This window comes from Brassica oleracea, chromosome C7 (genome assembly GCF_000695525.1).
Source record: "Brassica oleracea var. oleracea cultivar TO1000 chromosome C7, BOL, whole genome shotgun sequence".
Lineage (NCBI taxonomy): Eukaryota > Viridiplantae > Streptophyta > Magnoliopsida > Brassicales > Brassicaceae > Brassica > Brassica oleracea.
The window spans coordinates 1677578-1702534 of NC_027754.1; the positions used below are offsets into that span (position 1 = coordinate 1677578).

The window sequence follows — 24957 nt, forward strand, 5'->3', positions numbered from 1 at the left end:
AAAAATGTGCAAACCTTCCACGGAAGAAACGTCATGTGTGAAACAACCTGCCATTCACACTGCGCACAGATTCTCACTTCAAATTTCAGTGTCATCTTTGTCGTTAGAACTCCACCGGTTTCAGGTACGAATCGGGACTTTACATGGCTATAGATGTACGATGTTATTCGGTTTCAGATTCATCTGAGCGCGAAATCCATCCACATCCTTTATACTTCTCGACAAATGTTGATAGGTGTTGCAGTAAATGTGGGAAGAAGGGATGGTATGTCTTTAGTCTTTACACGTGATGAGTGTGACGACTATGTATTGGACGGCAAGTGTGCTATTTTACCGAAAAAGGTAATGGATAATAGATATGATGATCCTCTCTTCTTGTCTTATGGTGACATGATTATGGATGAAAAATATTGGTGTGAGGCATGTGAAACAAAAGTGGATCCAAAGGAAGGTTTCTATACATGCAACGATTGCGGAGTCGTTTTGCATATATCATGCCTTTTTGGAGACTTCTCATATATATCATGCCTGGTTCATTTGTTTATGTTGCCTTCGGTCTTGGAAACGAATATATCAGGGAAAGTTCCATGACAAGCTCCAATGAAGAAGTGGTGTCCAACAACTCCATTTGCAGACCACTTTGTGCTGTGTGCAACTCTCGATGCAAGCTCCCTTCGGTTCTTAAGGTTTCCAAGGGCGAACTTGTTGTATACTTTTGCTCTTTAAAATGTCGCTACCACTTTAGAAAGTGATAATTAAGGAATATATATTTTCATTGTATCATTGTTCTAATTAATGGAAGCTATAATTATGCTTTAAATCAATACAAGTGCATGTATACATATTGAAGAGTTATATAAAACGGTGTCTCGCCTGAACATTGGTGGCCCTACGCTCAGAAAATTAACATGAAGGCTAGAGATGGCAAAATTTGAACCTGCCCGTGGGCCCGGCCCGTTTGGACTTGCAGCGAGGCGGGATTGGTCACTAATATTCAGGCCCGATTTTTTAGCGGGCCTCGCAGGACGAGCTTGTGCGGGATTGGGCCAGAAGCGGGATTGGTTCAGTGTATCCCGCGGGACGCACGAGGATCCGCACAGACATCGTCACTTTTGACTCTCGAGCTCTCACCGACAAACAAAGCAAAGAGAAATGGCAATCTCTTCCGGCTTCTTTTCCGGCGAGTACAAAGGCGACTACTTTCGGCTTCTTTTCTTATTTGAACCGTCAATTTCGATCTGTCACAACTTCGCCATGCATGTTCTTCGTATCCTCGTTTAATCAAGGAAGAGTCTCTTCTCGGTTTCATCTTCTTTCTTCATCTCCTCTTTAGCCACGATTCAAGAACGATGGGCTCAGGTAAGGAAAGAATTGTGTTTACATGTTCTTTAGCTCGTTACTGTGATTTAATTTGTAAGGAAAGATAAAAAAATGGTCTAACTCTTTGTTGTCGATTATATGATCTTCAGGAAATAAAAACAAAATATGGGGACTCTTTTGTCTCTTATCAGGCGGCTACACATTGAACAATCCTGTAAGTTGTTCTGTCTCGTTGTTGGCTCTTAATAAACAGCTTCTTACCGACAATACTTGGGGTGTTTAAGCTTTTCTTGTTGTTATCATCAAGTCAATGTTTGCTAATATGCATTTTTTCATGTTGGTGTTCTTGTTTTTGTGTGTAGTTGTATGTTATAAAGTTTCCTTCTTTGTCTTGATATTGAAGTCAGAAGTATGTTCGGTCTGTAAAATTAAACTAGGCACTGTTGTTTGTTATCCTCATGGCAGTTGTTTCTTAATGTTCTGATCGTATAAACTCAAGTGACTTAAGTCATAAATTTTCTAAAACTTTTTCTTTATAATGACATGTGATGAGTGATTGTATTATGACCAAGGAGGAAAATGATATGAGAATGCAAAGGACACTTGCATTCCGATCTATAAGGCAAAGGACCTCAGGTTAGTCTCTGTTCTATTTTTTTTTTGTCGTCTCCATTGCTTATGATAAGAGCTGATGGAATTTAGGTATGAAAGGAGACCGTTGACAAGGTGTTTTATTTTAACATGTTATATTAATTGAGTTTCTATGATAATCACAATAACTAGGTTACTAGTATATACTTGTGTTCTTACATAGATCTCTTTCTTTCTATGTTTCTAGTAGAGCATTGTTTGACTTCGTGACTTTGTAGACAAACAAGTTGACAAGTACATTGCGATCGATGGCTAAAGTTACAAAACCTTGATGGCCATTGTGATCTTCTTCTGGTGTCTTCAGACTTGCAAGCAGTTTGTGGAAGAGGAACTGCATCGAGGTAGGTTCGTTGCGTTGTGTGTAGTTTCGTCAGCATATTTTAGACTTGTTAGTAATATGGGTGAGAGTTTGATGCTGGCTTTTGCAGGTGAGGAAATATAGACTTGGCTGGCTTTGACACACCCGCGGGCCTGTACCGCCAAGGCTTGTGCAAGTCGCGGGGCAGAATTGGGCAGCACTTCTAGTGACCGCATCCCGCGCGGGCCTGTACCGCCAAGACCCGCATTGACCGTGTACCGCGGCGGGGCGGGACAAAGCGGGTTAGTACAACCCAATTGCCATCTCTAATGAAGGCGAGTAGGATAGTACTGATACTTATAAGAAATCATTTTCTGCCAATGGAGTTTCTTTTTCATGGGGTTTGGACTGTATCAGCCTGGTCGGGTTAGTGATAGCCTCCCCGGAGTCCACTCAGTCCGTCGAGTATTTCCCACGAAATGTTAAAGAAACAAACATTGATTCATTTTTTAGTTATCTTTCATATTATCTTTGATTAATTTGTATTTGTTGTTGTACTCTATAGTCGATTAACTCGAAAAACTCTTTAACCAAGAGATGGTTGTTTTATAGGTTGGTAATCATTAAAATAAGTTGATATTGTTTCTAAGATTTCCTACCTTGTTACCCAAATTGAATCCCAAAACGTTACAGAGAAGAATGAAGCAAAGTTACAAGTCTGTGTAGTGGTTATCTTCCTGTAAGAGATTTTATACAGTTTCCTCTAAGGTCATCTCCTGATCTCTCAGAAAACATCTATACATCCGGAACACAATCGAGGGTTCCCATTCCTTGTCTTTGCCTAGCTTGAGATCAAATGTGGCTTTGATGTTGTGTCGTGTCTTCTACTGAATCAACTTCAAGAATCGTGAAGAGAACCTTGGATCATTTGTGATATACGCTTTGCACTCTCTGAACGATTCAAACCTCCTTTGAAACCAATTTGATACAGATGAAGAAAGATATAGTCTAAAAGTTGAGTTTATGCCAAAGGTGTGTAGAGAAACAGGAGGACATGGATTTTTTTATTTACCTCAGTTGAGCTATCAGGAGAGAACCACCGTAAGAGCACTCCTAAATGTACAACGGCCGGTATCAACTTGAATAGAAATGGTGTCGTTACCTGCCAACATATTCACTTCGAGGTGACTTGGGCCCATCAGAGGAATTCAGCCCATTCACAGTTCTTTCATAATATTGGGATACATGCTGTAGGCAGAGAATTTGCTTCGCTTATCACCTTTTCCATTCAAACAATCATGTGACTAGTGCCCATTAGCCCAACATATGGCGACACCATTCTAGCTCAAATCATCCTCGTTTAAATTTTTTTTTTTTATCTTTCTGATAACCCTTGAATTTTTTATCTTAAAATCTTTCTGAGACAATATCTAGAAGCCCAATATTTATATGTGCCTAGACACTCAATAGACACCAAGATGACCAAAATGAGACAGCATCATGAACATAAAAGGAGCGAAGGATGATTAAGCAGAAGATCAAATTTCTTGTCATTAAATAAAAGTTCTGTATCATTGCCATTAGCTTGCCTTTTAATCTCATCTGAAGCCATGCCGTTAACCTGCCAGTTTCTATGCTTGCCATTAGCTTGCCAATTATGAAAGGTAGCGCTGGTATTTTGAAATAATGGAACTACTGACTCAAATTTTCTTGTGTGGGGGTACTGACTCCAAAATGTCCCTTCAAAGTGTGGCATAATAGTTAAATCTTTCAATAATCAATAGTCTCTACTGCTACGTACTCTAAGAACAAGTAAAGGAGAGATGAAGAAGTAGAAGAAGCAGAGCACAATCGATACGTTTTTGGGATTCAGCTAAGGTGGAGAGGCCACAGCTGTTATAGAAGACGGAAGCCGACTTCATTGTCCACCGCCGGAGAATGAAAGATTACTTGTCGAAAATGAAACCGTTTATTTTATTTTATTTGTACTTAAAAGGGCCATTTTAAAGTAAAGAGACTCTAAAATAAAACAAAGCCACGTAAATAGTCCATTTGGCCCAAGAAACCAGTGATTTGTGTGCTTCTGACCTAGGTTAATTATTCTAACCTGAGCTTTCACCGTTCTCTTGAGATCACGCCTCCTTCTTCTCAAACTATAGGTTTCAGCTCTCAATAGCATAAGAATCCTTTTTTTCTTGGGGTCCTAGTTAGGCAGATCAGCATGGAAAGAGTAGAGTTACCACAACTTCACGAGCATCCTTTGATAGCTTTCAATCGCTTTGCTTTTAGTGGGTGTCAGGTGTGCAGTCATTTCTTTAGCGATTTTGATGTTAACGCATATGGAGGGTACTGTTGCAATGAGCTGGGTTGCGACGAAGCTGTGTTCCACAAAGAGTGCGCCAAGCCCTTAAAAGAGATCAACCACTCTTTCCATCCCGACCACCCTCTCAAACTGATCATCCCTACTTTTCCCTTAAAATATTCTCAACCGCATATATGTTTCTGTGGAAGAGTGTTTAAAGTTGGTTATTTCTGTTCACTATGTGATTTCAAATTGGATTTGGAGTGTGCCAGGAGACCAGAGCCGCTTATTCTTCTTAAAAATTCATACGGACACGGACACGAGCATCCACTCAAACTCATCTGTGACTGTGAGCCTTACTTTGGGATTAGATGGGAATTCTGCAAAGTGTGTATCAAGGGTTTAGACCCGGCAGATCCGTATTATAGATGTCAAGAGTGCAAAGAATATTCCTTCCATGTGGATTGTGTAGACTTTTTTCCAGAAGCATACCACACTTCCCATCCCCAACACCCACTCAAGTCACTTAGAGGTCAAGTCCCTGATTATGCAGACAAGAAGTGCCTTCTTTGCGAGGAGGAGTTCGATCAACTACATCACCAATTTCACCATTGTGATGTTTGTAACTTCAGCATATGCAGAGAATGTATAAGACACCCACCACCCGTTAACATCCAATGCCTGAAGACACATGAACATCAACTTCATGTTGTTCCAAGACTTATTGACTTCACTTGCAACGCTTGTGGGATGCAAGGTAATCGAAGCCCATACTTCTGTCTTCAGTGCAACTTCATGATCCACCGGGAGTGTATTGATCTCCCACGTGTCATAAACATCAATCGCCATGATCACCGTGTATCGTACACTCCTCGCCTTGGACATGGAGAGTGGAAATGCAAAGTTTGTCGTAAAATAGTTGATGGGTTCTACGGGGCTTATTCTTGCTCCAAATGTCCTACTTTTGCTGTCCATGCAAGATGTGCAACGAGAACAGGTGTGTGGGACATGGTAGAACGAGAAGGGACACCAGAAGAAGAAGAGGAAATTGCGCCTTACGAGGTGATTGATGATAACACAATAAGACATTTCAGCCATGATCATAACTTGCAACTCAACAAGGATGGGATGATTCTATCTGAAAACACAGTATGCAAGGCATGTGTCTTCGAGATTAGTTCAGAACCGTTCTACATTTGCAAGCATCAGCAATGCGATTTCATTCTTCACGAAAAATGTGCAAATCTTCCACGGAAAAAACGCCATGTGTGCAACAACCTGCCATTCACGCTTCACACAGATTCTCACTTCACATTTCTGTGTGCGCTTTGTGATCAGTACTCAACAGGTTCCAGGTACGAATCTCAACCTCATGTGATTATACTTCGATTTCAGATTCACTTGATCATGAAAGCCATCCACATTCTTTATACTACTACTGTACATGCAACACGAAGGGTTGTAGACTATGTGAGAACACGAAGGGTTGTAGACTATGTGAGAACGAGGGAAACTATTTATTTAGCTGTGATGAGTGTGACTATACATTGAATGGTAAATGTGCTCTTTTGCCGAAAAAGGTAATGAAAAAGAGATACGATGATCATCCTCTATTCTTGTCATATGGAGACATGAATGTGGATGAAAAATATTGGTGTGAGGCATGTGAAAAAAAAGTGGAACCAAAGGAAGGTTTCTACACATGCAACGATTGTGGAGTCGTTTTGCATATTTCATGCCTTTTTGGAGACTTCTCATATATGATGCCAGGTTCCTTTATTTCCGTTGACTCTGAATATGGAGTATATGCATTCATCAACCATGGTTCGGTGACAAGATCCAATGACGAAGTGGTGTCCAACACCTCTACCAGTAGACCAATTTGTTATGTGTGCAACACTCGATGCAAGCTCCCTTCCGTTCTTAAGGTTTCCAGGAACGAAGATGTTGTATTCATTTGTTCTTTAAAATGTCGCAGACACTTTAAGAGTGATAAGTAAGGCATATATTAATTAATAAAAACTTTGTATCATTGTTCTAATGAAAGTTGTAATTATGCTTTTAATCAGTACAAGTATATAGATATTGAAGAACTACTACCTATATCAAACGGTGTCTCGCTGGAACACTGTAGCCCAACGCTGAGAGAGAAAAAAAACACATGAAGCAAGTAGGAAGATACTGATAGTTATAAAAAATTACTCCCTTGCATTGATCAACATGTGGGAAAAGAAGATATTCAGTCTGGGGATGAGTTTAGAGAGATGTGGTCCAAACTTCATTGTCTTGGGAACATTTAGCGGAAGCGAGGTAAGAGTGTGAAAACAATTATGCCAATCTATTTACATATATATATACAAAGAAGTAAGCGTGTGGGAAACTAGATTCATCCACACCATTTCCTCGAGCTTCTTCTTCTTAGTCCTCATTCTCACCATCTCGTTATCATCCATTTCTTCCATGCAGTCGTTACTGAAAAACGACTTGTCTTTTGGATAAATCCCATAAGCTCTTACCGAAACAGAGAAGGGCGAACGCCATTAACTTTATCCTTACCCAGTAGAGCCTCCGTGAGATCCGGAGAGACTGGAAACAAGGCGGATAAGAGAGTGTGAATGAAAATCAGAAGTAGAATCTCCATAGCATGCACTGCCTTGGACCGAAAGCAATATCTGGAAATCATAAGGAGAAGAGGAAGGAAACGAGCTTGGACTTGACGTTCAGGAGATCGATCGGCAAATGTGGCTTACGAATGTTTTGTGAAGCCGGCGAAGGGATTCTAAGAGCCAAGGAGTGTGATACGTGAAGCAGAGTAAAGAAGGAGAGGAGACTCTCAGAGGATAACTTCTTTGGCCGAAGAGACTGTTCTGCTACTAGACTCCTTCCTATTCCAAGATAAGAAGGACTATTCCTTTCTCGTCTCTTTCAAAGGCAACATTACGTTGTGTAGTGAATCCGATCTTTGTGCCAAGAAGCCCGTGTTGGAGGGCCAACGCAGCTATAGAAAAGAAAAAAAGAAAAAAAAAAGCTTGATTTGGAAAACTTCATGTTCTATCATTTAGTTTTGATCCTAGGATTTTAGTTTAGCCTCCCTAGTCTATATGTTTAAAGTTTGAGGAAGCTTTGGATGATTCAAGCACTGAAAAATGCTGGATGAGTGATAGAGATTACAAACATATATTACAAAACTACAAAAAGATACGACCGATACTCCAATATCACATAAAAACGGTTTCCATGTAATTCAACATAACATCACAATTGCTTCGTGAGACTATCTTGGAGAAAGAAAGACCTAAAATATAAAATTCTTAACTAAGAGACGAATAAAGCGGCCACTGTCAACTGTGATGTTGAAGATTCTACAGATTGAGTTATGTTTTGTTCTTTTTGTATGAGAATCTGTTACTTTCCGAGCATAAATAGAAATATGGGGGTTAGCATGGGCTTAAACAAGAACATCTATCTGTATATTTTAAAACAAGAACATCGAGCTTCCGGTGTGGAATGTGAATCTGAAATAAGACCTTTGTCACTTTTTTTAGTATTTTGTATGTTTCCGTTTATTTACAGCTTCTTGTTGTTTCCTAAACAGTTTGGAACGACTGTGTATGGGTTTGACATGTCATGCATCACGATGGAAATTAAATCGTGACTGATAGCAAGCTACTCAAGGCAAGTAAAGATTTTACTAAATTAGTTACTGATCGCCCTCTTGAGTTACTTTCTTCTAATGCAAATTCCATTTTGTTTTGGCTGTTTTTTCTTCTAAAGACGGTGGATATCTCTAAGATGGCTTCTGAAGATGCTTCCTTTACATCTCCATTTATGCTTGTGACAAAACGGAATGATCACATCCATGCACTTGTAGCTTACTTTGATGTATCATTCACCTTGTGCCATAAGATGATTGGCCACTATAAATACTACCCTTTAATATCTCTCAACAGGTTTACGCTTTTCCTGCGAAATTTTTCTAAGATAATTCTGAAATAACAGAGAAAAATATGTTTGATGCAATAGATAGAAAATAAGAGCTTTTTGTGGTCCTAGTTAAACAAGTGGAGGCGTAAAGATAATCACTTTTGAAAAAAAAACAAGAAACCAGTTTCAAATTAGATAGAAAAGAAGAGCTTTTTATATTTTGGAACTAAATCAAAACCACCATGGAAGAAGAAGAGGTACTACATATCAGTTCTGGAAGTAAACAAATCAGCATGGACAGGGTAGAGATACCACAACTTCACGAGCATCCATTAGTACCTTTTACTCGCTTTGAGTATGGTCGGTGTGAGGGCTGCAGCTTAAGTTATTACGATCATGCTGGTCGGAGAGGCATCTTTGTAAGAATGATAGTTTCCCTTGAGGATTTACGTTGTATTCACTTTGAATATAAAGGGGAGTTGGTTACAACAAATATGGGATTGCCCATGATCTTTATAGAATCAAATCTAAACTATACGAATATTATGTATAGAATATCTATCACCCTCCCGCAGTTGTAGCGTGGGGATTACACACGCCTAAGCTGGATCGGAAGTTGTTATAGAGTGATGACGGCAAGCCCTTTGTGAAGATGTCGGCATACTGTAATGAAGATGGGATATGAAACACTCGAACCTGTCCCATCTGAACCTTTTCACGAACGAAGTGGATATCAATTTCTATATGTTTTGTTCGCTGATGTTGGACAGGATTTGAAGATAGATACACCGCACTTATATTGTCACAGTAGACGATAGTAGCTTGCTGAAGGGGGCAATGCATTTCCAGTAGAAGGTTTCGTAACCAACACGCTTCTGCGACTGCATTGGCTACACCTTTGTATTTAGCCTCTGCACTAGACCTGGAGACTGTTGGTTGTCTTTTCGCAGATCAGGAAACAAGATTGTCACCCATGTAGACACAAAACCCTGATGTTGATCTTCTGGTAGACGGACAACCCGCCCAATCGGCACTTTTGTATTCAGCCTCTGCACTAGACCTGGAGACTGTTGGTTGTCTTTTCGCAGACCAGGAAACAAGATTGTCACCCATGTAGACACAAAACCCTGATGTTGATCTTCTGGTAGACGGACAACCCGCCCAATCGGCGTCCGAGTAGACAGTAAGCTTCATGCCTTGAGACTTCAGGAGCTGTAACCCCTTCTGTTTCGTGCCTTGGACATAACGTATTATACGTTTTAGAGCTTGTAAATGAGGCTCTCGAGGATCATGCATGAACAAGCAAATTTGTTGTACCGCATAATCTATATCTGGCCTTGTGAAGGTGAGATACTGCAATGCTCCTGCCAAGCTCCGATAATCAGTTGAATTGGAGACTGGTTTGCCTTCCTTGTCCGAAAGTTTAGATTTCAAATCCACTGGCGTTGCACACGGTTTACAATCTTTCATGTTTGTGCGTTCAATGATCTCCTCAGCATAACGAGTTTGATTCAAGAACAAACCCTTATCATTGAACAAAGCTGAGATCCCTAAGAAAGAGTTTATTTGACCTTCATCAGTGATTGGGAACTCTGACTTTAGAGCATCGGTAACAGCCTGACGGAGTGAAGAGGAAGAAGCAGTTAAGATAATATCATCGACGTATAGTAGAAGATACGCACGTTCATTGTTCTTCATGTAGATGAACAAGCTTGCATCACTCTTGCTCTGCTTGAAGCCTTGTTTCGTGATGAACTCAACAAACCGTTGATTCCAGGCCCGAGGAGCTTGTCGGAGACCATAGATGGAGCAGTTGAGTCTGCATACGTGATCTGGTTTTGATTTGTCAACGTAGCCGGATGGTTGAAACATATAGACGGTTTCCTCCAAGTTCCCGTGCAAGAATGCGTTTTGAACATCATATTGATTGATTGGCCAGTTGTTGGTGAGAGCGACATGAAGAACGGTTCGAATTGATGCAGGCTTGACGACTGGACTGAAGGTCTCTGTGAAATCTATGCCTTCTTCCTGAGATTTACCATTAGCCACAAGTCTAGATTTGTGCTTTTTGAAGCAACCGTTAGCATCATATTTATGATTGTGAAGCCTCAGTGACAGTGTTGTCAGCTTGAGTTGGCATCTCGGTAATTGGTTGAGGAGGAAGAGAAGCAGATGGTGTTTCAAGAATTTGACGAAATAAAGGAGATGCCTCTATGGAAGGTAAAAGAAAATCATAAGATTTGTCTGGCTGAGGTTGTGTTTTTTTGTATGGGAAGCATGTTTCATCGAATTGAACATGTCTAGAAATAATGATTTTTCTTGTCTTGAGGTCCAAGCATCGGTAGCCTCTATGATTATGAGGATAACGAAGAAAAATGCAAGGTTAGGAGCGATGGGAGAGTTTATTTTTGGTGCTGCTGTTCTGGTTTGGGTAGCAAAGGGAACCGAAGACACGTAAGTGAGTGTAGTCTGTCGGCTTATGAAACAGAGTGGTGTAAGGTGTTCTGTTTTGGATGGTTTTTGATGGTAAGATGTTTAGAATATGGACGGCAGAGTGAAGAGCCTCAACCCAATACGTGTTTGTAAGTTGAGCTTGGAATAGGAGACTGTGAACTGCATTGTTAATGGTTCGAATCATCCTTTCCGAGCGTCCAACCTAAAACCAATTGCAATGGAGGGTACCATTGCAATGAGCTGGGGTGTGATAAAGTTCTGTCCATAAAGAGTGCGCCAATCTCTTACGAGAAATCAACCACCCTTCCCATCCCGACCACCCTCTCAAACTGATCATCCCGACCATCCCCTTACAAGATTCACAACCATCTACTGTTTCTGTGGAATAAAGCATGTCACGACAAGGAAGATCTGCAAAGTATGTCAGACATATGTAAACCAGACAGCCTCACCTCATTATAAATGTCAACCGTGCGGATTTGTCATCCATGTTGATTGTGTATGTTTTTCTCCGGAAGCTTACCATACTTCCCATCGTCAACACCCAGTCAACTCACTTAAATGTCAAGTCCCTGATTATGCTGACAAGAAGTGTCTTCTTTGCGCTAAAATTTTTGATAAACAACATCATCAACTTCACCACTGTGATGTTTGTAACTTGAGCATATGCAGAGCATGTATGAAAGACCCACCACCGGTTCATGTTGAATGTCTGAAGACCCATGAGCATCAACTTCATCTTGTTCCAAGACGCATCAATTTCACTTGCAATGCTTGTGGTACGCAAGGTGGCCAGAGCCCTTATTTCTGTCTTCTATGCAATTACATGATTCATCGAGAGTGTATTGACTTACCGTGTGTCATAAACATAAACCGTCATGATCACCACATCTCTTACACGCCTCGCCTTGGACATGGAGAGTGGAAATGCAAAGTTTGTCATGAAAAAATAGATGGGTTCTATGGAGCTTATACTGTTGGAATTGTGAAAGCTCATGTCCAACTCTTTATTATCCGATTAGTACGATATTTTCCAATTTGGGCCTAAAGGTCTCGTACTAATTAGAGTTGGACATCTCTTTATATATCAGACACTTTTTGTCTAATTCTTCAACATGAGACTTAGTTTGTTATGTCACATATACTTGCGCCAAATGTCATGTTTTTTGCTGTTTATTCATGATGTGCAACAAGAAGAGATGTAGGGGACATGGTCGAACAGGAAGGGACACCTGAAAAAGGGATCATTGCACCATTCGAGGTGATTGATGATAGCACGATAAAAAATTTCAGCCATGATGACAACTTGCAAAATCAATAAAGATGGGATGACTCTACCTGAAAGCACATATTGTGTAGCATGTGTCTTACATATTTTTTCAGAATTGTTCTATAGTTGCAATCAATGTGATTTTGTTATTCACGAAAACTGTGCTAACCTTCCAAGGAAAAAAACGTCATATGCGCGACAACAAGCCATTCACACTAAGCGTAGATTCTCACCACAAATTTGCTTGGTGTAAACTTTGTCATCAACACTTTACCTGTTTCAGGTACGAATCTGCGCCTTATATGACTTTAGATATAAGATGTGCTTCGTCTTCAGATAAACGTGTGTATGGAAGTCATCCAAATCCTTTATACTACTACTCTAATTATAGCCATAGTAAGCCTTGTAGTCGATGTGGAGAGCGCTATGGTTTATTTGGATGTGACGAGTGTGACTATATATTGGAAGGCAAGTGTGCCCTTTACCTGAAAAGGTAATGAAAAATAAATACGATGATCATCCTCTCTTCTAGTCATATGGAGACATGAATGTGGATGGAAAATATTGGTGTGAGGCATGTGAGACAAAATTGGATGCAAAGAGAGGTTTCTACGCATTGTTTGTACCGAAAATGGTGTGTTTGACGGATTCATACAATGAATAATTTAAGAAATAGATTTCTTAGATTCTTGAGACTTAAGAGAAATCAACATAGAAATCAAATGGGAAATGAACATCAAAAAGAGTTTATTGATCAAAGATTGTATTACAAGTATGATTACAAGTGTAAAGTAAATCTAATAATCCATAAACTCTTTATAGGAAGTGTTCTAGGTCTAAAATGGAGAAGAAAAGATCCTTGATAAAGAGAGGTGTATCTCTATTTATACATGGAAGAAGCTAGAGCTTCATAGTCAAATGGGCTTAATTTATTGTCTAACGGGCCTTGAGGGAGGATGTAAATCCACCTCCAACAGTAAGCCCCACAAGTTCGTAGAGAGATGAAGTCGATCTCTATGAATTTTACGAATATGGTTTATTAGACAATTAACTAGACACATTCATGCCTATGACGATTTAGGCGAGTTTACTTTGAACTTGTGTCTAGTAAAAGGCGAGTTTTCTTTAAACTCGTGCTTAGCGAAAGACGAGTTCATTGGTCTCACGCTGAGATAAAGGCGAGTTTACTGAGAACTTGTGCCTAGTAGAAGGAGAGTTTCTGTAAACTTATGCCTAGTCAAAGACGAGTTTTTATAAACTCGTGTCTAACAATAAGCGAGTCGACTGCAAACTCGTGCCTAATATCAAGCAAGTTCAATTTAAACTCGTGCCTAAAATACAAGTTGACCAAACTATTGCCGACCTGAAGTCTCGTGTTGAGATCGTGTATGCCGAGCAAGTTGTTGGCTTGTATGCTCGTCAGGCTGTGATGACGTTGAGAGACGTTCTGGCGTGTTCCGCTTGTACCGCTCCCGTCAAGCTCGTAGCTGAGGGACGTCCTTTGAAGCATGAGGACATGATGGTGGCAGCCGCTTGTCTTTGGCTCAACGATTGCTGGCTCACAAAAAGCATGATCGTGATTAGATCAATGTAAACCAAAAGACATAACCAACTTTGGCATTATCAATAAGCAAGCTGTAGAACTCATTATTACTTAATGCTTGTGAGTTGTGCATGATGATATGATAATTGTTAATAATTAATATCATAAAGCTACCAACATCAAAGCAACAACATAAGATGAGTGAACAACTTAGAGGTGTTTAATAATTTAAACCAAAGCCATAATGTCTACTGTAACACTAATTTAAAAGTGAGTAAAGCATGTGATGGTTTAATAAAAGAACTTATCTTTGGCGTGAAGAAACAAGCGTCCAAGGTTGCTAAGCTTTGATTTACACAGAAGCTTGCTTGATGAAGAAGCTGGTAGTAACCACTATAGATACAGATGAACTGTGCGTTACGAATTGATCCTCTCACAACGTTGCCGCGATCGTAGCATGCTCTGCCGAGATCGTCGGTTTGCTTCTCGTATTTGATGGCACTACGCGCAGACATGAAGACAGCGTGCTCTGACAGCGAAGAAGCAAACTCATTGCACGAGATCAAAGCGTGTGAAGCTTCTGAGAATCATTAAGCTGTTGACGATATCGAATCTTTTAACTTTTAGTTGGAGATCAGTGAGCGTTGAAGGAGCAAGTTGTTTGATCGAAACGTCTTGTCTCTATCGCGCCAAGATCCTCGAGAACTCTTGTATAACGGCGACGGAGATCAAACTCCGAGATGAGCCGAGATCGTGCTCTTGCCGAAGCTGCTGCTGATGCGGAATAAACGACGAGATGAAAAGAAGCTTGGCGACTCGACCCACCGAAGACATGTCCACCTATGGTATAAACAAGAGCATTGTGACATCGCCGAGGTGCGATGCTCTCCGCTAAGACCTGTCTGGTGCTGACGTGACCACGCTTCTTAACGTTCTTCTTCAAGTCGTGGAGCTTTTGTGATGCAGAGGCAAGAGATTGAAGAGAATATGCAGAGAACTCATCAAGCTTGAACTGAATATGCCAAGATCTGATCATTGTCGTGGAGTTCATGATCGTACATGTTGAAGACGCTCTGTTTTTTGGAATTTTAACAGAGCCGACAAAAGGTGCCGAGAACGTGATCTGTCTTGAACTCGGAGCGAGAACTTATGAGATGAAGCTCCAAGACGTCATGGTCGCCGAGATGGGATCGAGTCATATGACCAGGTTCGTGAAGCTCCAGGCTTTGCTTTGCAAGCTTGAAAGAAGCGACAAGTTTGACCAACTAAGCTGAGAGGCTTTCCAAGAAAGTTTCGAGACGTCGTCATCTCTCTTCTCGCTCCGAGACGTCGATCATGGTTCAGACACACCTGAACCGTTGATTTGTCCTCCTGGCGGAGATATCCTCGACAGCGCCAGCTACACGTGCCGCAGCAGATGACGATTTGGGGTGGGCTCGGATCTTCGTCGTAATCGTGATCGGAGACTCTCCGCGTCGAGGGTAGGTCGTCATTGCTTCACCTCGTCGATTTGGGAGTCTGATTCGTGGAGTAGGTTTTGGAGATCGTCGGAACGAGACTCAGTCATCGCGAGATCGCCATCGCCGCTCCGAGCCATCTCCGTGAGCTGAAGGACCAGACCGCGAGCTCAGAGTCTTGGGCTCATTGGTGGGCTTTTGGTGACATTAACCGCTGGGCTTCATGAATTGCTTCCTCTTTATCCAGCCATTCTCAGCCCACCAAGTGTTCGATCAAAATCCCACAAGAAGAAAGCAAAGCTTTCATGAGAAGGCCATCGTGGGTTGCTGCGATCTTGATGAGTGAAGGTAACGAGATGGCAAGTTGATGAGAATCTTGGGCTCTTTGGTCAATCTTTGATTATATCAAAAGCCAAGCTTTCATGAGAAAGCTTTATTTTTTTAGCTTGAGTCACGTTAGATCTAGGATTCTCCCAAGTTTGATATGCTTTGAAGATAGTTCTCCTTAGCCTCCTCCTTCTAGCGCCAGCTGTTTGTACCGAAAACGGTGTGTTTGTCGGATTCATACAATGAAGAATTTAAGAAATAGATTTCTTAAATTCTTGAGGCTTAAGAGAAATCAACATAGAAATCAAATTGGAAATGAACATCAAAAAGAGTTTATTGATCAAAGATTGTATTACAAGTAGAGCTGTAAACTGGGCTAGCCCACGTCCATTAGCCCATATCTATTTGTCCATTTATTGTTTGTGGACAGAGAGTGACCATGTCCATTAGGGACCAAACCCACTAACATCCATATTTACATGGGCTGCCATGAAGCCCATATAAGAAAAGTTTAAATTTTGCGGTTTTGGCATAAAATGTCAATTTTGCGGTTTTGGCATAAAATGTCAATTTTGCGGTTGTGGCGGGGAAAATCGATTTTTCGGTTTTAGCAAGAAAACCAGATTTTCCGATTTTGGCGTAAAACCTCGATTTTGCGGTTTTAACAGAAAAACTCGATTTTGCGGTTTTGGCGGAAAATTTTGATTTTGCGGTTTTGGCGGAAAAATTTGATTTTGCGGTTTTGGCGGGAAAACTCGATTTTGCGGTTTTTTGTGGGAAAAATCGATTTTGCGGTTTTGGCGGAAAAATTCGACTTTTGGTTTTGGCGGGAAAACTGAATTTTACGGTTTTGGCAATAAACCTCGATTTTGCGGTTTTGGCGGGAATACTTGATTTTATGGTTTTGACAAAAACTTAATATTAAGATTTTAGCGGAAAAAATCGATTTTACGATTTTGGCGGGAAAACTCGGATAGAAACCTTAGCTTTTTGTGACCATTGGACCGCTCATGTCCACATAGTCCAAATCCACTAATGCCCATTACCCATTGGTCTTGTGATTCTTGTCCGTTTATAATCCGCATGGACAAATGAGTGTCACCAAATTAGACTCATTTATATTTGGACATGGTCAACCAATGGTCAGCCCACCCATTTGACAATTATAATTACAAGTATAATTACAAGTGTAAATTAAATATAATAATCCATAAACTCTTTTTTTTTCACGATAATCCATAAACTCTTTATAGGAAGTGTTTTAGGTCTAAAATGGAGAAGAGAAAATCCTTGATAAAAAGAGGTGTATCTCTATTTATACAAAGAAGAAGCTAGGGCTTCATAGTCAAATGGACTTAATTTATTGTCTAACGGACCTTGAGAAAGGATGTAAATCCACCCTCAAACACATCGTTTTGCACATTTCATGCATTTTTGGAGACTTCTCATATCTCATATCAGGTTCATCAGCTAGTTGCGTCGCTGTGAGAGTCAGAGAAGTCACTCATATCGAGCTATGCTCAGTAAAAACAAGATCAAGGGAGGATTGCACTGTGGTATCCAACACCTCTATTTGTAGACCACTTTGCTCGGTGTGTAATTCTCGCTACAAGCTCCCTTCCATTCTTAAGGTTTGCAAAGGTGGAGTTGATAAATATGTTTGTTCTTTAAAATGTTGTAGAGAACTCTTTAAAGAATGATCATATGCATGTTTCCCAAGGCTGAAGTTGCTGCACCCTTTTGTTTATAAAATTGTCGTTACAAATTAAGAGAATGATTTTAGGGTTTAGGCATGTGTTAACACTTTGTTGTTCAAATGAATGTTATAAAGTGACCATCTGTATTTCTCCTGAGCTCTATCTTCGGAGAGTCTTGGTCTTAAGCTAAAGCCAAATAAAACCTAAGGTTCCCACGAAAAGTTAAAAGTAAGATTCATTTTTTCCTCATTCATATTCTTTAATTGCATTATATTTGTTGTATACTCTATAGTCAACTAACTAGAAGAAAAAACACTTTATGTAAGAGATGGTAGTTTTATAGGTTGGTATCATTACAATACGTTGAAGATTGTTTCTAAATTTCCTACCTCGTTACCCAAAATGAACCCCAAAACATTATAGAGAAGAATGAACCAAAGTTACAAGTCTGTGTAGTAGTTCGTGTAAGATTTTTACAGTTTCCTCTTCAGCTTTCTTCTGATCTCACAGAAACATCTATACATCCGGAACAACAATCGACGGTTCCTTTCCCTAGCTTGAGATCAAATGTGGCTTTGATGTTCTCATGTCAACTACGGAAACACCATCAAGAATCGTGAAGAGAACCTTGGATCATTTGTGATATAAGCTTTGCACTCTCTGAACGATACAGACCTCCTTTGAAACCAATCTGATGATACAGATGAAAGAAAAGACAGTCTAAAAGTTGAGTTTGTGCCAAAGGTGTGTAGAGAAACAGGAGGACATAGATGTTTTAGATATACCTCAGTTGAGCTATCGGGAGAGAACCACCGTAAGAGCACTCCTAAATGTACAACGGCCGGTATCAACTTGAATAGAAATGGTGTCGTTACCTGCAACATATTCACTTTAACTGTTAAACACTATTGATTTTTCTTTTATGTACATGGTCACTTTAAGTGAATATGGTGTGGTGTGGACCATACTAGGCTAAGAGCAGTTGTTCCAAGAAGCAGGAGGTACAGTTTGCTCTGCGAATAAAAACAAAACCCTTCACTGTTATCACTCCACCATAAGCAAATTATGAGTAAGCTATAGTGGTACCACATTTTCTGGAAGATATAAGCTTAGTTGCATCTAAGAAACTAAAGAGGCATTTGATTGCTTACCTCAATTAGGTGAAGATTAGATGCTCGACTTAGCAGAACAAAAGCAAATTCCCCAATCTGCGCAAGCGACATTCCAACCTATTGACAAGAAATCTGTAAGGCCTCTCACTACGAGAAGGTTCTGGAGCAATGTGAAAGCAAAAAGAAGGGTTCACTTCTTACAAGTACTGCAGTTTTGTTATTGTATCCAAAGACTTTAACAACGATTGCAACTACCACGGTCTTTATCACTATCACCAGTAACACGGCTGCTACCAGAATATCAACATGGTTCCACAAGAAGTGCATATGTATCAACATTCCAATACTAGCAAGGAACAGCGCTGCAAAAAAGTTTCGGATGGGTTCCACCTGAAAGGGAGGCACAGGAACGGTAAGAACGGCTCTATATGGTCGAATAAATTTGTGCATAAAAGGGAAATGTGTTTCATAGAGTCACCAATAAATATATAAGCAACAAAAGACACTTTTTAACATGAGAGTGTCCAAAGAAAATGGAAAAAGATCCTCAAGTTCAAGGAGTGAAAGTTGACTTCTTACTTGTTCAAGAGTATGCTGAGCGAGATCAGTTGTTGAAATCATCACTCCTGCCGCAAAGGAACCCAACTCAAGACTTAGACCGAGCTTGTCACTACACTGAAGAAGCCAAAACAATACTGACTTTATGAGTTTGAAAATCTGAGATAACACATGTGCAAACAGCCAATAGATAAGAAGAACAAAGGGATCAGACTGACCCAAGCGACAAGCAAACAAAATGCTACAGCGGCCAACTGGTAGAGCTCGTTAGTCTGTCAGAGATTGACGAACGCTTATGTTGATAAACATTTTAAGACCAAATATGGAAGCAGGTAAAAAAAGGTGTGTATACCTGAGAAGAAAGGCTTGTCATAAGTTTTAGAAACCAAGGTACCCAGGTACGTGACAATACAAACAAAGCAGCCAAAAACGCAATCAAAATAGCCAACCTGGAAAGAAATTACCACACGGCCAAAAGAAATGAAGTGTCAAGAACTTGGTTTCATTAGACCACATCATAACAAGTGAAAAAAGAAGCAGGATACTGTCAAATATTTTCACAGAACTTCCAGGTAAATCGAATGCATACGATTTAGCCATGGACAACATTCCTTGTAGGACACCAGATGTGCCACCAAGAACCGGAAGGAGAGCAAAAAGCAAACCCACAGCACAATCCTAGATATTCATGAAACCATATATTAAAATCTAATGAAAGCAACTGTTACATACAACATATTAACTGATGAAATCCAGTTGCATACAAAAGGGTAAGCGGAAACAGTAGCCTGTAAAAATCATGATACTATGCTATTGTTTGGAGAGTGACTAAGTAGATACCTGAAGGATAAGTGTTCCAACGGTTATCTGGCCGTGTAGAGCACTTATGCTATTTCTTTCCATTAAAAATTTCAAGACCTGATACAAGAATCATGGAAAGGTAATAATAACATATTAGGGTCAAGCCTAAACATAAATTCAAGGACACCTACCCGTTACAACAAAAGAAAATATCAACAAATACAGTGAGAGTAAGCACGAGTAAATTATAACAGTTTAGAATACACAAGTGATATTAGAATATACCACCGCTGTTGATGACATCGAAAGAAAAGCACCAACGAATATTCCTTCTGTTAGTTTACCGCCGCATAACTGCAATACAATGAAGAAGCAGCCAAGTCAACCCCAATGAATTCTTTTTTATGATTCCTAAACTCATCCTTACTCAATTGCTATTACTATTTAGAAACTAGAACATACCGAGGCTGTTATCCCACTTAAGCACATGAACAAAAATATTTGAAGAAGACCCCCTGGAATAGCTACTGCACGAACTACACGAAGCTGCGACAACAAAGTAAAATAACTGTCTCAAGAGTTCCAAAAGAAGAATATAGAAAAATATAAGAGCTTGGAAACATGCAAACCTTTGCTGCCGAAAATTCTAATCCTAAAGCAAAAAGGAGAAAGATTACACCAAACTGAGCTACTGTTTCCACCTGTGCTACACAAAAAATATATAAATCAAGTCCTTGTCGAACATTAATATAACCAGGCAATCTCTTAGTCATGAAAACTTCCGAACAAGTGTAATATGAAGAGATAAATGAGAAACTCTGAAGAACTAAAGCTGATGTAAGCTACCTGCACCATTTCACTAACAAAGCTTAACCCACCCGGTCCAATGACAGATCCAGCCAATAGATACCCAGTAATGACCTGCCATGTAAGTAGTGTAGAAATTAATTCTAAACTCTTGGAAAGAAGAATACTCAAATGCTAACGGAATAATGTTGAAAGCCACAAGCTCCGCAAAAGGAAGCGTGTACTCACCGGTTGACCAGCACAAGCAAAGGCAATTCCTCCACAAGTAGCAGAAACAATGACGACGACCAAATCTGATATCAGCCTACAAATATCCCGTTAAAGACAGACATCCCCAACAAAAAACGGTTGGGAAGATTCGTACAAATGATAAAAGATCAAAGAACTTTCCCTTACGAATGCTATATTTACCTTAAATCTAGCTGCAGTACAGGGTACTTGGATTTTGGATTGGACATGATGAAAACGTTGTCCTGAATTGAAATTGCAGAAAAATCACATTTCACGAACGTTATCACAAAACGGGTACATAATATATGTATATTCTTTCTTCAGAAACATACAGTACAAAATGGTTTAAGAATATGTAAGTTTACCTTCCTATCTATCAGCCTTGGAGTATCTTCTACGCCATTCTCGTTATCCAAATTAAAGAATGATCTAGAATTAAAGGCATTAATTATGTTATAGATTGCTTTTAGCCAGTGAAACAAAATTTGATAACAGCAACTGTTCAAATTGTCTCCAAAAAGGGTAAAGTATGCATCAGGAAGACTCACTTCTCCTCCTTGGTCTTGGTCTCATTTTTCTTGGGCTTAACTCGAGCAACAGTCTCCAGAACAGCCTAATGAGCATAAAAAATGGCTTAATAGAAAAAGAAACACTGAGTAGTGTGCTGTGTAAAAACAATAAAGCCACAAATGAACTGTGCGAAAACAAAGATAAAAAAAAATTGCAATTAACCAACCTGCTGATCAGCAACACTATTATTGAAGCTTCCTGGATCAGGTACTGCAAAACAAGAAAAAAGCAATTCACAAACAGCATATTCAAAGAGTTCCTTTACTATCATTTTATGAATGACTAGAAGGTTTTGGATTCATATATATCCTCTGGGACGAGACAAGACCCCTACTAGCTAATCCAAAGAGTTTTATCCACTAACTTTACCATTTCAACACACAATTCATTCAATGCTAGAAGCCATCAGGAATCTATACACTCCAATGCACATATACAGATGTGAGCATTAGCTAAAGAGGATCAATTTTCACCAAAACTAAATCTGATAGAAACTGAAATTGAGTGGAGAACAAAATCAAACTGATCTCTGAAAACAAAACCCTAGCTCCACATCGAAACGTAGAAGACCGAAAGGATCTACTAGTAGACGAACCATCGTTCTGGTCATTCTCCGGAAACTCCTTCTCGAGTGCCCGATCGATCATATCGGCGAAACTGTCCTCCTTAGGTTTCGCGTTCGTCGCATTGGACTCAGCGGCGGTTCCGTTGATCTCGCGTGTGGCAACTGAATCAGTCCCGATATCGGACTCGGCGGAGAAGGCAAGAGGGAAACTACAGATCAGAAGAAACGCCAGAAACCTCATCGTTTCCACGGAGATGAATTCGCCGATTTTACACCGCCGCATCTCCGTGATGGTGGTGGCGCGGCGGAGCGATAAAGAAAGAGAGAGAGAGAGAGAGTGATTGTGAAAGATAGATTCTGCTTCCTTCTTCTCTCTCTTTCCGGTGGTTACAGAGCGAAACAGTATTAAAGTAGTATAAGAGCATGATTATTGGGAAGTTTCTAGACTCGAGTGCTTACCGGAATATAATAATCTGTTTCTTAACTTTTAAGTAAAAAAACTAATCGTTTTTGTAAACTAATTCACACAGATTTTAAAAGTTAAGAGGATTTTAATTCTGTAAATATTTTCATTGATTCTGACAATATGTCTTCCCATATTTATAGAATCCATATATTCTTTTGGTTTGATTGGCGATGACTTATTGTGATTTATGTTAACTTTTGTCTACTATTATCTATTTTCCATATAATATATTTAAAATAAGTATTCAATTGTGTTTAAAGAAAAGGAGCGTCCTAGAATTGTTCTTTGCTTTTTATTCATCATCAAAGCTCGCAAGGTAATACAAGTCTCTGGTTCTCTCTTTTCTTGTCTTTTTTTATGATATATTTCTCTATTTTTCATTATATCATGTATTAAAATGGTTTGATTGTTATATCTGTTGCTTTCAAGTTTACGTTTGGTTTCATTATTTTATTTGTTTAGACTAGTAGCAAGAAGTTTGATGTTTACCTGTTTGTTTGTGATAAATATTTTTGTGTGTATGTTCTTACTAATATTGATTAACTTCACATAAGATTGCAATGGGTGATAAAGAAAAAAATCAATATACCATATGGAATTCAGAGGAAACCAAGGTTTTAATAGAGTTGCTTGTGGAGGGAATTCAACGTGGATGGCGTGACAGTAATGGAATAATGAACAAAGCAACGGTGGAACATAAGATACTACCAGTCTTGAACGAAAGACTTGGATGCCAAAAAACCCACAAGCATTACCTAAGCAGGATCAAGTTCCTAAAGGGTCAATATCAATACTATGTTGATCTTTTAAACAACAGTTCAGGCTTTGGATGGAATCCTATCATGAAAAGATTTGTGGCTTCTAACGAAGTATGGAATGACTATTTAAAGGTATGTCTTTATTTTGCATCATTTTTATTAGATATGTTCTTGAATCGCAAGGGTTTTGTTAGATATAATTTGGTTTACGAGATAAAATAAGATATGCACATGATATAGTTTACGTGAAAAGGATCACTTAGTCATATAGGTTTACAGAAGTTCATAGAGTAATGTATTCTTTTAATTATTTATATTTTATTTAAGTATAATTTTTTTTGTAGGGACATCCAAATCACAAGTTCTTACGCTATGACTCTAGTGAACAGTTTGATGATTTAAAAATCATATTTGATTGTGCAACCGCTAATGTTAGTTCTGCAATTGGCTTGGGTGATACCATGGATGCTCGCGTCTTCACGGTTGGTGACAGTCAAGTACAAGACAACTTGAATTTTGAGGACATCAACGATGATGTTTATGCTCAGCAATCATCCCCGGAAAATGGTGTCAAAAGGTGTGTGGAAAAACTTGTCTCGAGAAAACGATCTCGATCAGACGCATCTAGCAGTGCAGTTGAGATAAACAGGATCAAAGTGATGCTATGGTAATGATGACCAGCAAGATCCTTACCTTCATAACACAGAGAGAAGAAAGACAACAAAAAGAAGCTGAGAAAAGAGAAGCTGAAAAGAAGAAAAATAGTGTTTGAGATGCTATTAAAGAGGTTCCTGATTTGGATGATCGTATCAAATTTAAAGTGGTGACCCTTATCTATTCCTTGGGAATGAAAGATGTCTTCACTGATATGTCCATCGAAGAATGCTATGGTTGGATCCAAAGAAATGTCAACTAAGATTAATCTTTGTTTTATTATATCTGTTTTAGACTGTTTTGTTATTTCTTTACAATCATTCTAGACTGCTTTTTTTTTAATACCAAACTGGTTTTAGTTTAATATACATGATGGAGCTTTTAAATATATTTTTTGCTTTTAGAAAAACAAAATTTCATGATGTTGTTATACCACGTAGCTTATTTTATTGTTAGCGTCTGGTAAATGATCTATGTAACTTTATTGTTAATGTCTTGGTTAGTCTATTAGTTTTTAAAGATTCTTCGTGTATTTCAGTTATTAATATAAATAGTAATCTCTTTTTGTAGGTGTTTTATCATGCAGAGCACCTTTGAAGAAGAACAACAAATGTATGACGAAATGCAAGCAAACCAAATGGAAGAAGACGAGTCAGATTTAGACATTTTGCTGGTGATGTTAAATAACATAGCAACAACGTATGTGAGGACTGACAATCGCAAACAACGTATGTGAGGAGTGACAATCGCATACAACGCCCTGTTCGTCGGCCAATCACTAACATTGGTTATGATTACATTCAAGATGCTTTGAAGGAGGACCCTGAGCACTTCCGATCACTATATCGCATGTATCCAAGCTCATTTGAAAAGTTTTGTGATCTTATTAGTGTAGAAGCCGGAAAACCGGACTGACATAAACGATAGAATAAAAGCGACGTTAAGGAAATAAACGAATGTAAAAGACGAATACAAGAACGATAAGAAATCGTATTCGCAAAGAGACATGGAGTCGAGATATGATCTCTTTCCTTAACTCAAAATATTCGCTCCGTTAGTGAGACGGGACTGTACGAATATAGAGTCCCAGGATACAACCATGGCAGACGAATCACGCCTCACTCGTGATCGCCCTATCGAACTATAAACTCTATGAAACACTCTCTAGACTTACGTTGAGGGATTTGGTGAT

The 24957-nt window shown here is 39.3% G+C and overlaps 4 protein-coding genes and 2 pseudogenes across 5 annotated transcripts; 4 read left to right on the forward strand and 2 right to left on the reverse strand.

Moving 5' to 3' along the window:
- The first annotated feature begins 4362 nt into the window (after positions 1-4362).
- On the forward strand, positions 4363-6246 carry LOC106304259. Its single transcript, XM_013740669.1, has one exon. The coding sequence runs from the start codon at positions 4491-4493 to the stop codon at positions 6120-6122; it is 1632 nt and encodes a 543-aa protein (XP_013596123.1). The 5' UTR covers positions 4363-4490; the 3' UTR covers positions 6123-6246.
- Positions 6247-8595: 2349 nt separating this feature from the next.
- Positions 8596-11299, reverse strand: LOC106301305 (uncharacterized mitochondrial protein AtMg00810-like). Its single transcript, XM_013737668.1, has 2 exons — positions 9530-11299; positions 8596-9391 (listed from the first exon to the last, which is right to left on the reverse strand). Exons 1-2 carry the CDS (start codon positions 10365-10367, stop codon positions 9057-9059), a joined length of 1173 nt encoding a protein of 390 aa, XP_013593122.1. The 5' UTR covers positions 10368-11299; the 3' UTR covers positions 8596-9056.
- LOC106302329 lies at positions 10852-12137 on the forward strand. Its single transcript, XM_013738862.1, has 2 exons — positions 10852-10949; positions 11220-12137. The coding sequence occupies exons 1-2, from the start codon at positions 10852-10854 to the stop codon at positions 11995-11997; spliced, it is 876 nt and encodes a 291-aa protein (XP_013594316.1). The 3' UTR covers positions 11998-12137.
- On the forward strand, positions 12082-12900 carry LOC106302330 (annotated as a pseudogene).
- A 4644-nt stretch (positions 12901-17544) lies between these two features.
- LOC106301344 (K(+) efflux antiporter 4) lies at positions 17545-22277 on the reverse strand. 2 transcript variants are annotated; one of them, XM_013737717.1, is made up of 20 exons: positions 21918-22277; positions 21489-21532; positions 21301-21365; positions 21118-21181; positions 20933-20994; positions 20750-20825; positions 20561-20635; positions 20344-20415; positions 20177-20260; positions 20000-20068; positions 19754-19831; positions 19503-19591; positions 19266-19362; positions 19132-19185; positions 18935-19030; positions 18557-18745; positions 18395-18472; positions 18212-18256; positions 18029-18118; positions 17545-17934 (listed from the first exon to the last, which is right to left on the reverse strand). In XM_013737717.1, the coding sequence occupies exons 1-20, from the start codon at positions 22168-22170 to the stop codon at positions 17851-17853; spliced, it is 1764 nt and encodes a 587-aa protein (XP_013593171.1). In that variant the 5' UTR covers positions 22171-22277; the 3' UTR covers positions 17545-17850. The 2 variants fall into 2 exon arrangements, with proteins under 2 accessions (XP_013593171.1, XP_013593172.1); XM_013737718.1 differs by lacking the exon at positions 17545-17934 and having other exon boundaries at positions 18061-18138.
- Positions 22278-22913: 636 nt separating this feature from the next.
- LOC106305635 lies at positions 22914-24027 on the forward strand (annotated as a pseudogene).
- The last annotated feature ends 930 nt before the right edge of the window (positions 24028-24957 follow it).